The following is a 15,274-nucleotide window of genomic DNA, read 5'->3' as shown; positions in this document are numbered from 1 at the left end:
AGGTTGAGCTTTATTAGCTCCACCTTGCGGAAATTCCGGATACTATTATTTTGCTAGCGGTATTTACCGGTAACTCGCGGTAGACTGCGTACAGCGTACCGGAAAATAATGCGGTATCGCCCGCGCATTTTGAATGGCTGCATCTGTAGCTCTTAAAGTGGACTTGTTAAGCCTGGTGTTCCTCATGGCTTAATACTGGGGCCCATACTTTTCAGCATTTACATGTTTCCACTTGGTCAACTTTTAAGATCATATGGCCTCAATTATCATTTCTATGTTGATGATATGGATGGCTCAAAATTTCCTTCATCTAAATTATGACAATAATGCCATGCTTATTTGTAAGCCAATGCAGTAATCCTATCTGCGGATAGTACTGTACTTGAGCTTCAGTCAAAATTGAAAAACTGTGGGGGTGATATTTGATTCAGACTTGACATTTGACCCACATGTGCAACATATTGTGACAACATCATTCTTTCACCTCAGAAATATCTCCAGACTACGTCCTCTGTTAATTCTAACTGTTAGTGAAAATCTGATCAACACATTTGGCTTCTCCCGAATTGACTACTGTAACGATCTACTCAATGGGGTTTCTAAATCCACATTGAACAAACTCCAATATGTCCAAAATTCAGCTGCCAGAATCCTGGCCAGATCTAGTGCAAGTGATCACACTACTCTTATCCTGCACTTCTTGCTCTGGCTGTCAAGTTTCATGTGGACTCTGCATGGCTTTGCACCTCAGTACCTGTCTGAGTTACTATCATCCTACTCCCCATCTCGCAACCTACGCTCTTCTAATTCTGGTCTCCTATCTGTTCCCCAAACCCATTTGTGCTCTATGGGGGACAGGGCCTTCTCCTGTTTTCCCTAAGGATATCAGACAGTCATCTTCCCTAAACTCTTTGAAATATACACTCAGAACCTTCTTATTTACTAGGGCCTTTACTTAACTGGTTCTGTTATATACCCTTTTGCTCCTATCATATTCAGTACCCCCATCTACTGTCTCATGTTGTATTTTCATTGTGTACATCTTGTGTAATTTTTTTTTGTTTCTGTAAAGTGCTTTGAGAAGCCACCTTTGAAGACACTGTATAAATAAAGTTGATAATAACAATGATGATGATGATATAATAATAATAATAATAATAATAATAATAATAATAATAATAATAATAATTCACAACTATACCACCCTATAATTGGGAAATTTGGCTTTTAATATTATTGTGTCCTATGTATTTAGATGAATAAGCAGGCTTTATTGTTACTCCCCAAGTAAACCCTTATTTTTAATATTTTTTAATATTGGTTTAATTCACTCTGTCCGATGAGAGAAAATAAATCTTTTGAGTGTGTTTGGACATCTGAGATATTAGATTAGATTACAGTAAATGTCAACAATCCCTGGAGTATCTAGTTGGATAATCAGAATCCAAGTGTGTAAAGACCAAACAAAATATAAGAAGCCATTTGACCTCAATCCGTATGTGTTGCTCATGTGAGGATGTGTTATTATTTAACACTTACAAATTGTGTTTATTCAAGCTGTTGTCCAGACAATATAATATAATATAAGTATTACCTATCCTGTATTTCTAGTTATTTTCTAATACCCCCTTTCCTAAAAATATTATGTTCTTGTTGAGCTACTGCTATAAGTGGTTATATGCTACTATCAGCATTTACAAATTAAATAATTTTACTTTCTATATGAATACAAGACTGGTGTCCCTTCAAAGGTGTATCCTGACTTCCGGCCATTGCTTGCCAAGATATGTTTCAACTCCTTCACAACAGTGAATTGGATGAAGTGCTTAGAAAATGGATAGATGATTAATACGGAAAAAAATCAAATCTTTGCCATTTTTTTAGAAGAGGAACACATGCAACAACAAAGGAGAAATTTATTATAAATAATTCTTATATATCTGTACTATTGTGTCGATGTAGTGTATAATTACTACATTTAATAAATAATTAGCAAAACTTCATTTATTTATATTTTGCTTCATGCAGCTGTTGTTTTTTCAGGAAAATGCAGTGAATCAAATTGTTGACCCTAAAAGGCAATAACACCTTGTTGATAGCTTTATTGGTATTTATAGAAGCAATGGACATGCATGTGAAATGTGTCTTCATTGGTTAATATAAACTTCTAGAAAAATACTTGGTCATACATTCACAATGAAGTAAAATAGTATTACATTTTAACACAGAAATTATAAAACAAAGCAGCCAACCAAAAAGCCTGAAGTATCTAAAAGTTCAGAGAAGTATAGACATGTTTAAGGCAAAATGATGTTCATTCTTTCACACTATATGTTGAGTTAATGTTTTAACAGAATATTAATTAGGGCAACCAAAGTTCAGGAGTTCTGATGCAACTTCCTTAATCTGTTCGCATTTGGTTTGGAATATTAGGCTTTGACACTCCACATCTGTTGGCCACAACTCAATCCATGTTCCACTGCCAATGAAATACACAAACCTGTAATAGAGGAAAAAGGATAGAATTTAAATGTTCTGCCTGAATAGCAGGGCAAAATACACCAGGAATTCTACCACTTGTTTTTTCATAGACAGTATTTGTCTAATTAGTTGATTTTTACAAATAAAGTATAGATATAAATATTCATTATAAATTATTTAAACCTTGACTTATGTAAACTTGTGTATTGCAGACGTACTTACAATTGTGAAACCAATTGTAACCTTAGTTACCAAAACACGGGGGCTACTTAGCATACTTTTAAATAATTCAAAGATTTACTAGAAAACTCAACAAAATGTAATGTGTAGTTTTTTTTTATTTTCAATTTGATACATGGCAGATATCAGGGAGCATGATGTTAATTTGGGGAGCCTCACATAACAGACACACTCAACTTATGTACTTAAGTGGACTAACGTTTACAAATCAGGTCAACTTGCACAGTTACACACAGCACTAGTTTTCACTACTACCACATACTGCTGCAGGGTACCCACACATCTGCCCCCCTTTTCCAAGTCAGTAGCAGTGGCAATCACCTCATCTTGTACCCCTTTAGTTTGTCTGGTCACGCTCTTTTCCCCTATTTCTGTTTATCGGTGTGCTGACACAAAAACCAACTGAGCCAGTTACTCTCTTTGACACTCACAGAAGTCACACAGACATCATGAGCAGTGAGCTCTGTTCTCTTTCACACACTCATAACAGACTGATTAAAACAATTTTCAATTGCCAATCCTCTTCAGAACTGCTGCTGGAACCCCACCCATTCCAGGTTCTAGCACGTTCATTCACCTCCCCCTGAGCCCCGGCTTCTCTGAAACTCACTGCAACATACCTGTATGCTAGAGTGTGTATAACTCTGCTGACCTCACTTCTTAACTAATCTTAAACAGGGAAACTGGGATCTCACAGCTGATGCCAACCCCCTCATTATCCATGTGCATGCATAGGTGGTATATGCCCTACCACTGTTCTATTAAAATAAGCATTTTCTAAATTTGCAAACCAGTGGAGTTCTATTTTACAACCATCTGTTTGTTATACCTTCAATTCTATGAACCTAGGTAATCTTTGTCACTCTGATTTCATATACACTTAGTGTTTTGCTCTAACTACTGCTGGGAGATCAGGCATGTATAGTTCCAAAGTTAGACCTGCTGTTTAATATTTCAGAAAAGGTCATAAATATACTAGAAAACTAGAAAATGACATTTAAAATTCTCACCATGTGAGCTAGAAAATGCCTGAGAATCTGTTAATGATATATGTTAATAATTTAAGAACTGTTGTTGCAGCTAAATAAAATAAAGAATAAAAAAGCTAATTTGTCATTGAGTGTTATTAAAATAACTGAGTTTTATGTACTCTCTAAAAACATAATAATTTAATAAGTAAAATTGTATATCACAAATATGTAATATTAGAGAAAATTGATTATTAATTAAATCAGTAAACTGAAAAACATGACACTTCTGCTCAGTAATCCTCTTCTGTTTCTCAGTAAACAGGTAATAAAGAAGTCTCAGTATGATGTTTCAAGATTTTTAGGTTTCATTAGGGATCTGCAGTTGCTTTAAAGTCTTATTTTCTAATAACACACCCTTCATTTGTGTTAATCAAGTCCACAGATTTCCCCATGATGAGATAACTTCTATTCTTTTCAAATCCCAGGGTTTCTCTGCAAGTGGAATGAGAGACAAATGATCTCATCTTTTCCCTGACTCCAGTATCACTTCCTAGAAAATAAGAGGCACAAAGAAGTCAATGGGATTGGAGTGGAAAACAGAGAATTACAGTATACCATCTAAAAATATGCTTATCAACTTTATTTTAAACATGTTTGGGATATGATTTCCCAATTATAATCTATTTGATTATACCAGAAAAAAAATGTAGCTCTGTGGATGCAGTGCGATTTTATTTGCTTTTATTTTTATTTCATGAAAATAAGTGTAATATGAAATAAGGCTGGAACAATTTGAAAACAACTAAACTAACGGCTATAGTGCCTTAAAAAAATAGATGACAATTTATGTTAACAAAAATTAGAGGAGTTTTTATTCTATATTTTCATGCAATTTCGTGTTGTGATACATGATTTAATTACCGATTATTTTCAAATTTCACTTTTATTTCAGGCATACCTCATCCATGAACTGCAATAAACAAGGAAGATGAGATCATGCTAATAGGTATTATTTTTGCTATTACTTCTACTTATTTATTATTTATTTACTTATTTTATTTTATTTTAATAACAAGTAAACTGAAGGATAAAAAATAAACTTGATTTACCTTCTTTGATCACATCCTCAATGAGCATTATGTATTTATCAGAGGACTGGACAAATTCAACAAGCTTGACTTTGTAAACTGCAAAAAGAGATAATTGGATTTAAAATTCAAATTTATATTGTAGATTAAAGGCATATTATAACACTTAGATCTACATCTTTACATCAGAGGCTCTCTGACAAGAGATATCGTAAAACTGTATCAAAGCTGAACAGTGTAATGATATACAGATGCAGCCATTAAAAATGCGCAGGCGATACCGCATTTTTTTCCGGTACGCTGTACGCAGTCAACCGCTAGTTACCGGTAAATACCGCTAGCAAAATAATAGTATCCGGAATTTCCGCAAGGTGGAGCTAATAAAGCTCAACCTCTCATGTTTGAGCTGTGGCCATCAGTCTTTAACGAAGATATTACTAATAGTATTAATAATGAATGACCTTGGACAAGCTGTAAGTGTAAACTCAAAGTATGCCCTGGTCCACCTTCTTTTTTTCATTGACCGTCTTTGTAAAAGTAACACCACAGCTTTTCGCAATCACGCATTTTTTTCCAATCATGCAAAGTACAGTAATTTTTGAGAATCGATTCACCATGCCTTTCACATGCTCATAAAAGAGATTGATTTAGGAACATATTACCGTATGCAAACTGTACTGTATACAGTATGTATATGTATATTTAATGTCTTAACTGTGCCCGTTTAAGTATTGAATATTCATATGGAAATTTACCACTGAAGGGAAATCTTAGTAAATGAGCATAAAAAGAATAGGAGCATACTGCAACGCGTGTGAAGGCCATAAACAATATTAATTTTGGAACATAAACATACAGTATATGGCTGGTCTCGGTACTTTAAAGAAAACATACACGAAACATGATTTCATTATGACCAGAATCGGTCTTGAGATATTTTTAACTTGATTTACAGTATTTGAGAGGTATGTCTTAACACCGATACTACGTAAATACTGCTCACGTATATGTTTCTAGGTTTATATTATGCATTTCATACGGTCAAATTACTTTTGAGCAACTAATAAAAGCGCGAAACGGTATGCCCAGGGCGTTTTAGTTTCGTTTTGTGCTGGGACTCTGCTTTAACAATGTCACCGTGGATTGATTAGAGATATCAAGTACATACAAGTCATTTTTTAAATGTTGTAGTTTGTCTTGTAAAAATGTTACGAGTACATCATCTATCAACAATTACACAGGTTCTGTTTCCATATTGCGGATTTTGGTTACAAAATATTGTTTTCTAAATTCTCAATATATGATTTGGGCAAACAGAGCCGCAAAGAAGTACATTATGGGTTGTTGTTTTTTTTTGCAGTTTTATCTAGAACAAGCGATGCTTTTAAACCTTTGTCTGATTCTTGTGAAACTATCCACATGACAGTTACAGTACCTAGGAGTTGACTTCAGTGATGTCACTGATGGGATGTTTCTAAAAATCCATCCTCTGTAAAACGTCTTCTCTAGTTGTCCTGCATATGTATTCACTAATGAAGTGTGTTCTGAGCCTGGATCTCTACATTTCTGTATGAACCAGCTTAGAGGGCTAAAGACGGCTTGTGTTTAAATTGAGTGTAAGGTAATTTATGCTTCTAAAGTCATGGTCAGCATTTATTATTGTTCTGTACTGTAAACTTGTTCTGTGCCTAGTCACATTATTTTATAGCGTTTTTATAGCGTTATCAAATCTGGTGGCGCTGTGTGTTAGTTTCCTGACTCCCATGTCACATGGTCTGTGATTGAATCCCATGGAACTATGACTTTATTTTTAAACAAACATTTCTTTGAAAAAATGAAACGTTTCCCTTGGTCAGAGATTAAATAAAACCTCACTCGCACCAAACAAATTTATATTTCTAAATATCACAACATGATCGAATTTAAGTCTTTTTAATAACAATGAATAATTACCTATGCGTTACAAAATAAACATTTATATTGATTTGAATCGCGTTTTGATTTAAATCGTAAACGCGTGTTTAAATATATGTGTTTAAAGGCGATATACTGTATAAAAGCGCTGATTCTTATGGAGTCTGTTCCGCCGGGGATTCAAAAAATTATTATTTTTTAATCGCGTATCTAAGGAAAATTGCAGTATAACTTTGTTCATGCACAAACAGTGGCATGTTACATTATAATGTGGGTGTCTCCTCTTGCCAGAAAGCTCTAAATTGAATTTTGAGTGCGGTTTTTGACTTTTTCTAAATTGCAACCCATAAATAAAGCTGATAAAGTTTAGACTAACTGTATTCTAAACTGTATTACAGCAGCACATTGGACAATGCAATGTAAATTGCAAAAATGCACTTGGAATCTGTCCAAGCCCTCCTACGAAATTATTTATTTAAACTGCGACACTTATCATTCATCTCTAAATAAGCTTTATTTTATATAGCGTTTTAAGCGAATAGGTAATTAGATTGCTCATAAACCTAATCGCTTTTTCTACATAAACACAGCGTGATTGCTCTCTGAAAATGCTTTTCCTTTATATTTAGGCTCAAATTTCAACTATAGATTGCATTATTATAAACTTTCTTGGAAAAATGTATTTTATGTAAACCATGTTTGCTATTAATTCATTTAGGGCTAAAATACGTTCATTGTCTTCCAATCGAGTCGAGTTGACATTGGAAGCTTGCCACTCCCGGACTGTTACACCAACGCATTAGCATGTTAAAGCGATTTCATTGAGGAGCCTAGCTACCAGTTAACACTGTTCTTCCTACTTTGAAAATACCTGTGAAACCGGTTTAATTCGTCACAGCCAGCACTCCAGCAGAGAGGGGGTTGTACTCGTTAATGTCCGATGACATACAGTACAAGTGGAAAGATTACAGATTTTAATCATCTTTTTTCTGAACCAGGGAAAATCTGATCATGTTTCTCTATAACAATAATAAAAAACTTTATTTTACATTATTTTACATATCCCGCTTACACATCGCACGACTTTAATAAATCTATGATTTATTAATACTAAATAAATAATACTAAAGATACTACAGCAAAGAGGTCACTTGATTTTTGGAATAATTCCAAATAGCACAATGATCCACTGACATCCCTGAAGTCTGTTTAGTCCATAATCTTCCAAATACAATCACTAAGCAATTATAAGAATTATACCATCCTATTTCTTTGTGAAAGACTTTTACTCAAAAGATTTCCAAACACACAAAGCATTCGTGAAGTACTATAGTATTTCTAAAGGTTACTGGGACAACATCAATCATTAAAGCTTTACAATAAAGTTTAGATTGCTGACTATGGACTAACTACATTAACTAACTGCAATGCAACAGTAAACATTTTACAAGTAAGAATATCTGGTTGAATTCTTGCATTTGTAGCCAATTTAATGTGAGAGATTTTAAGTTTTCCAATGCAATTCACTATCATTATACACAAAAGCCAAACCATAAACTTTGAAGTTAGCAGACTTCAAGAAAACACCTGTTGGTGTTAAATGGTGAGGTTTTATTATAATCTAAGGTATGAAAACAAACTAGCTACATTTTTAACACACTTTATAATACACCACTTTTTTGTTGTATCCCAAGTGATTTGAAGCATTTCTGTTTTAATTGAACTTCTAGAGTTATTTCTCCAATGTTTAGGAGGATATCGCCATAATAAGGGCATGCTTGTCATATGCTAAAAGAATAGCTTATAACAGGAAAGGCAAAGTCTGTTTTTTTTAAAACGCTCCTTTAAAGCCTGTGCCCCAGAAGGTCCATTTATGTTGAGCTGTGAAAGTGCTTTACAGTAAAAACCTTGTGTAAATGGTTAAAAGCAATGATCCAGGGAGCAAAGGTGATTCAGGAACCTAGAACCAATATTTGTGTGCTCGGTGCAGTCGGATGTTGAAATTTGTTCCCCGTTTTTGAAAAAGTCCCACTGTATGCTGTTTCTTTCATTTATAATAAGAATCTAGGAACCTCTAGGAGACATCAACTGCAAAGTGACATGACTGAGAGCCTCTTGAGTCCTGTAGATACAGGGTACCTCATAATTTTAATGAAATCAAATGTGTACTGTACATGTAAAACTGAAGCTGACCTAACAACCATCCCCTTTTCTGCAGAGCGTGTTTTTTTTTTAAATAAAGCCTTTAGACAATTAGGAGGTACTGGTATTCACAAGGTAGAAGGTGGTGTTTTCAGAGGCCTAAAGGGAAACTGTTATACCTAATGATTAAATACTTGATGAAACATTTTTTTTACTGCATTGTTTATGTATGATCTGTGTATCTCAGCTGAAAAGCTGAGATAAAATAAGATGTATGCATCTAAATAACTGGACCTCAGATAGCAGACCTTATGAGCAATACTGTGTGTATTTATTTAAAATATTTATAGCTCCTCGGGAAGGTTGTTGGGGGAAAAAAACCTCACTCGCACCAAACAAATTTATATTTCTAAATGTCACAACATGATCGAATTTAAGTCATTTTAATAACAATGAATAGTCACCTAGGCGTAACAATATAAACATTTATATTGATTTAAATCGTGTTTAAATCGCCTTTATTTAAAACCCATAAATAAAGCTGATACTGTTTAGACTTTTAATTATTTAAAACTGTAGTACAGCAGCACAATGCACAATGCAACGTAAATCGCTTTCTTTGACTTCTGTGTAATAATGTTCACCTCTCTGTCCAGCAAATTAAAAATAGTAATAATAATGAACTTTATTGTATATGGCGCCTTTAAAGGTGGCTCCTCAAAGCGCTTTACAGGTTAAAAACAATAACAACAATACTGTTAGGCTGGGCAAATGATTTTTTTAAAATGAAATACAAAATGAGATATAATGATGTCTTCCGGCTTAGACATTAAGGAAAAGCATAACACGTGGGCGGCGTAGAGGTCGGCTCTGGCTTTCACATCTACTGTATACACTGCAAGTACAACCCCCTCTCTGCAGGAGTGCTGGCTGTGACGGATTAAACCGGTTTCACAGGTATTTTCAAAGTAGAAGCAGGCGAGATTTCCAGTGAAAGACACCTCCCCCCCAAAAAACAAAACCCAGTAAGTACAGTACTAGTTAAGAAAGGCGAGGCTCCTCAATGAAATCGCTTTAACATGCTAATACGTTGGTGTAACAGTCCGGGCGTAGCAAGCTTCTAATTTCAACCCGACTACGGCGAAAGGAACCCTTCTTTCATTTGAAGACAATGAACATACTTTAGCCCTGAATGAATTAATAGCAAACATGGTTTACATAAAAGCCCTTTTAGCCTTTGTCACTAATGAAACCACTAAATAAAAACATAAATATAAAAATCTTAAGATTTTTAAAATACATGACTTTGTTTATTTGAAAATAAAAACGATTACAAACGCCAGGGGAGAGAGAGAACAGGGGAGGGATGTTGGTTTTGCATAAGGGGCTATGGAAATGAGGTCTGTTTGGGAATGTGGAGTTACATGTTCTGGTTGTTTGTGAATTATCATTGTTGAGTATGGAGTGTTGAGGTATTGATTTTGTGTAATGCTTTATGTTGAAAATTGAGGTGGATTTTGTTTATGATAAAGAGGATAAACTGGGATGGGAGGAGGGTTTAGTTTTGCATAAGGGGCGGGATTATGATAATTGGAGGAATTTGCGAGAGTATAATGGTTTGATATATTTGATTTTGTATTGTGGTCGTTATCTATGTTTTTGGTTGGTATTATGTTTATATGGTTGTTTTTTTTGATTGGTTGTTATTATGGTTATTAATAATACGATCTATAGTTGAAATCTGAGCCTAAATAAAAAGAAAAAGCAAGTGATTAGGTTTATGAGCAATCTAATTACTTATTCATTTAAAACGCTATATAAAATAAAGTTTATTATTAATTTGCTGTACAGAGCGGTGAACATTATTATGCATAAGACAAAGATAATGATCCTGATCAGTTTAGAAATCTGTGTACGCTGTAAGGTTTTTATTTCTTAAACTTTTAAAATACACGTTTCAAATAGAAAGAAATCCTCTTCCTGGTACAGTAGCATGAAGAGAGAGGCGAAACAGCCCTACACAGCCCTGTCGCAGTACATGAATATAATTATATCGTTATTAATACAAAGATACTGTATCAATTTATGTTGCATTAGCCTGATTATGATTAAAAAACAAATATAATTAAACACGAGTTTGCGATTTAAATCAAAACACGATTTAAATCAATATAAATGTTTATATTGTAATGCATACTGTCCAGCCTTCATTTCTCTATATACATTTACTCTATTACACACACACACAATAGAAGCAGTAAGCAGAAGCAGGGACAGTTGTCAGAAGGGAAGAAGGTGACTATTCATTGTTATCAAAAATGACTTAGAATCCATCATGTAGTGATATTTTGAAATATAAAAGTCAATTGATTGTCCAAAATATCGCTATTCTATTTTTTCAAAGAAATGTTTGTTAAAAGACCAGTAGACTAAAAGGGAAGTCGCATGAAGAGGGAGGCGAAACAGCCCTACACAGCCCTGTCGCAGTACATGAATATAATCATATCATTATTAAATTCTTTAGATATGCGATTCCATATTATATTCCCTTTTAATCAAATTCTAAAAGTATGCTTGTTGACTCCGGTATCACGTTAGTTAAAGACTTCGATGCTTAAAATGTTTAGGGAGAAATGGAATACTGGTGTGTATTTTTTACTTTAAAGTTCCGAGACCAGCCATATACTGTATGTTTATGTTCCAAAATTAATATCGTTTATGGCCTTCACACGCATTACAGTATGCTCCTATTCTTTTTATGCTCAGCTACTAAGATTTCCTTTCAGTGGTAAAATTCCATATAAATACTCAATACTTAAACGGGCACAGTAAATACATTAAATATACATATACATACTGTATACAGTACAGTTTGCATACAGTAATATGTTTATGTTCCTAAATCAATCTCTTTTATGAGCATGTGAAAGGCATGGTGAATCGGAGTCTCAAAAATTACTGTACTTTGCATGATTGGAAACAAATGCGTGATTGCGAAATGCTGGGTTTTACTTTTACAAAGACGGTCAATGAAAAAAAGAATGTGGACCAGGCAGTACTTTGAGTTTACAACTTGTCCAAGGTCATTCATTATTAATACTATTAGTAATATCTTCGTTAAAGACTTTGATGGTGACAGCTCAAACATGAGAGGTTGAGCTTTATTAGCTCCACCTTGCGGAAATTCCGGATACCATTATTTTACTTGCGGTACTTGTGGTAGTATGAGGTACTATACGAGACTTTACGGTAACTCGCGGTAGGCTGTGTCAAGCTCACCACAAAATAATGTGGTATCGCCTGCTTGTTTGAATGGCTGCATCTGTATACTACTGTTTATGTTACAGTGCATGAATATAATTATATCATTATTAATTTCTTTAGATACGCAATTCCATATTATATTTCCTATTAATCAAATTCTGAAAGTATGCTTTGTTTACTCCGATAACGAGCGTATTCACAGAAAAGGTTAAAATGATCAGTTTTCACAAAGTATATAAACGTACAGTAATATGGTCAGAAGGAACACATAAAAATGGTTCTGAAATAAACACATGCAAGACTTTGATGCTTGAAATGTTTAGGGAGAAATGGAATACTAGTGTGTATTTTTTCTTTAAAATACCAATACCAGCAATATACAGTTTACATAATATGTTTATGTTCCTAAATTAATATCGTTTATGACTTTCAGCGTTATGCTCCTCTTCTTTTTATGCTCAGCTACTAAAAATTCCCTTTAGTGGTAAAATTCCATATAAATATTCAATACTAAGCGGATTAAAATGTGTACAGTAAAGAGATTAAATGATTAAATCTTTTCACTACCGACCAATGCACCACGAGTGCCCATCGGTCATTTTGGCAAGCCAATCACGTACCGCGGTACGGTGCGGTGGCGCCACGTAGTTGCCTGTGGTACGGGTTTGTACCGTGCATTTTTAATGGCTGCATCTGTATTAAGCAGTAAAAGGTTTCTAAAAGTCAACAAATACTCTTTACTTTATTGTCGCAATTTCTTCCAGCATTTTGCCTAAATGATAAAACCCCATATCCCATTGCTAAATCCAAGTTAAATTCGATTTACCGTAGTCCACACCAGGGTCACATGCTGCAGTAAGACGAACTGGAATATCAAGCTCGTCTTTACTTGATTTCTGCTTGCTGCAACTTTCTATGAAGAGGGAGGAGAAAGACTTAAGGATTTCTACATTGTACACAGGAACAAAATGGTGCATTGAAGGTCTGGTTCTGTGATTCATTGTTCCAGATCGTAGTGTGTTTTTATTTTAAAGCTTTACAACATCAATTTTAATCTCTTCATATTTTAAATATTGTAATATAATATTATCTAAGACAAGTTAACTGGTTTTAACACATTGCAGTTCAGATGTAAAATTTAATCTAATTATAGTTTTGTCTTAATCATTATAAAGTGCTGACACAACTATTAGTTTGATGTTTGTTTTACCTATAATATGTGTCTTAGCTTGCAAACAGTTCTCTTTAATTTTCAATTGATTTCTGGGCAAAATGTTTCATTCTTTTCCTCTGTAATGTTCACTTCATGTTCATTTCACTGCATCACACATCTGCCTGTTTTCATTGTGTCATTGGTAAAACATTAGGTTAGGGGTGGCAAACTACATTAATAAATTATTTATGATTTAAATATTCTTATCATATGTTAGTAAAATGACATGATACCTTCTGCACATCTGCACACATCCCCTTGACAGATTCTGCTGAGCGTTCCAGTTTCTTTTTCTGGATGATAGAATTTTACACAGCGGTTCTCTGGAATTACATGAGGTTTACAGTGTTACTCACAGAAAAGAGCATAACATAAGAGCATACCATAATGCAAATAATGATGTATCCATTCAGCCATCTATTTTAAACCACTTCATTAAATTCAGGATTGTGATGGTGCCAGACTGTATCCCAGAATGCAAAGGGAGCAAGGCAGGGTTCACTCTAGATGAAATGCCAGTCCATAGTAGGGCACAGACACATAGACACGCATATACTCACACCAAAGTGAGTTTTCTCAGAAGTCAATTAACCTACTGTACCAATATGTCTTTGGATTGTGGGAGGGTACTGGAGCACCTAGCGAAAACCTGCACAAACACAGAATTGACATACAAACAACGCTAAGCTAGCTCACCGGGTCAAGAATCAAACCCAGGACTAAAGAGCTGTGAGGTAGCAGTGCTAACCACTGTGCCACTGAGCCACTTTGCCACCCTAATGACATGTATATTTGGTGTGGCAAAGATTATTTACACCACTTTCCACCTTCCTTTTTCACACTCTGAAACTACAACTTACAACAGAATTGCTAGGCACCAGTGTCACTGGGTGACTGGATACAGGTCAATAACTGTGGCTTTTCTGAGAATTGTGAACGTGTAATATTATCAGAAAAACACCCTGCTATTCCAAGGGACTATATTTTGGTTCAACTTTCATAAAGAACAGAAATAATGTCTGAATATGGATACTTTTCATCCATATGAATGCCGATAGAATTGTAATTAAAATATTTTAAAACACTGAACAAAAAATAAAACTCTACATCCTATATCTGTGTTACTAAAACTCTACATTTTTCTTTCTTCTCAGAGTAGTATCACAGCTAATGCTGAGTTATTAATAATAATACCATTAGCATAGTACTCATAGACAGCCACTGCTGCAGGTTGGATTAGACCCACTTGGTACATCTTGTGCACTTTGAATGCAATTCTGTCAGCCAGCTTGTGGGAGACCTGCCCAAAAAGAATTTATTTTGTCTTAAAACAATACAAAGCAGAGTTTACAATGATGTTTCATTAAAGAGATATTCATTATTTTTATTTTTATTCCTTCTGGCTATTTAAAGCAACTGAAGTCAATATAGAGCATTGTTTATTACTTATGAGATAAATGCTAGAGAGGTGCTTCCAGTATTTAGCCTGAATGAATGGTTTCCACAGTCTCTTCAGGCTCTTACTAAATCTGAAGTAATAAGACAGAGCCAGTACAAATAATTCTGACAAATATTTTAAACCAGAATTATAGTTCTGGGTGAGATTTGTCCTTTTTTTTTTTAGTATGGATCTTCTGTCATGAATCTTACTTTTTTTTTAAGAATTACATTTTTTAGGAGTGTTTTTTTTCTAACAACAACAGGATCAAATTAAATTTGATCCTTTTATGGAACAGTTCTCTACCACTTGGGTCTCAAATATCTGGGACGTTAGTGATTCTTAATTGCAGTAGTAATAACGACTTACAGATACAAGTCCTCTTTGCTTTAAAATATGGATTATAAATGTACAAACGAATTACAAGATTCTCATCCCACTTTTAATATGGAAAAATAATTTGAATACAGCCTGAATAAACAATTGAGAAGATTACCTTGTAATTGTTGGTACCAAAACTGAA

At 34.3% G+C, this 15,274-nt stretch overlaps 1 protein-coding gene across 1 annotated transcript in view; it reads right to left on the bottom strand.

Moving 5' to 3' along the window:
* Positions 1-2,087: 2,087 nt before the first annotated feature.
* Positions 2,088-15,274, bottom strand: part of LOC102688304 (complement C3) — an 84,820-nt gene continuing 71,633 nt past the window's right edge. The window contains exons 36-41 of the mRNA XM_069195920.1: positions 14,508-14,613; positions 13,547-13,636; positions 12,927-13,013; positions 4,802-4,879; positions 4,107-4,242; positions 2,088-2,500 (exon numbers count right to left, since the gene is read on the bottom strand). Coding sequence (XP_069052021.1) covers positions 2,359-2,500; positions 4,107-4,242; positions 4,802-4,879; positions 12,927-13,013; positions 13,547-13,636; positions 14,508-14,613 — 639 coding nt within the window. The 3' untranslated portion in view covers positions 2,088-2,358. The remainder of the gene's footprint in view (positions 2,501-4,106; positions 4,243-4,801; positions 4,880-12,926; positions 13,014-13,546; positions 13,637-14,507; positions 14,614-15,274) is intronic.

This window comes from Lepisosteus oculatus, chromosome 11, assembly GCF_040954835.1.
Source record: "Lepisosteus oculatus isolate fLepOcu1 chromosome 11, fLepOcu1.hap2, whole genome shotgun sequence".
Classification (NCBI taxonomy): Eukaryota; Metazoa; Chordata; class Actinopteri; order Semionotiformes; family Lepisosteidae; genus Lepisosteus; species Lepisosteus oculatus.
Note: the sequence above shows the minus strand (reverse complement) of the source record. Positions and strands in the feature narration are given on the sequence as shown.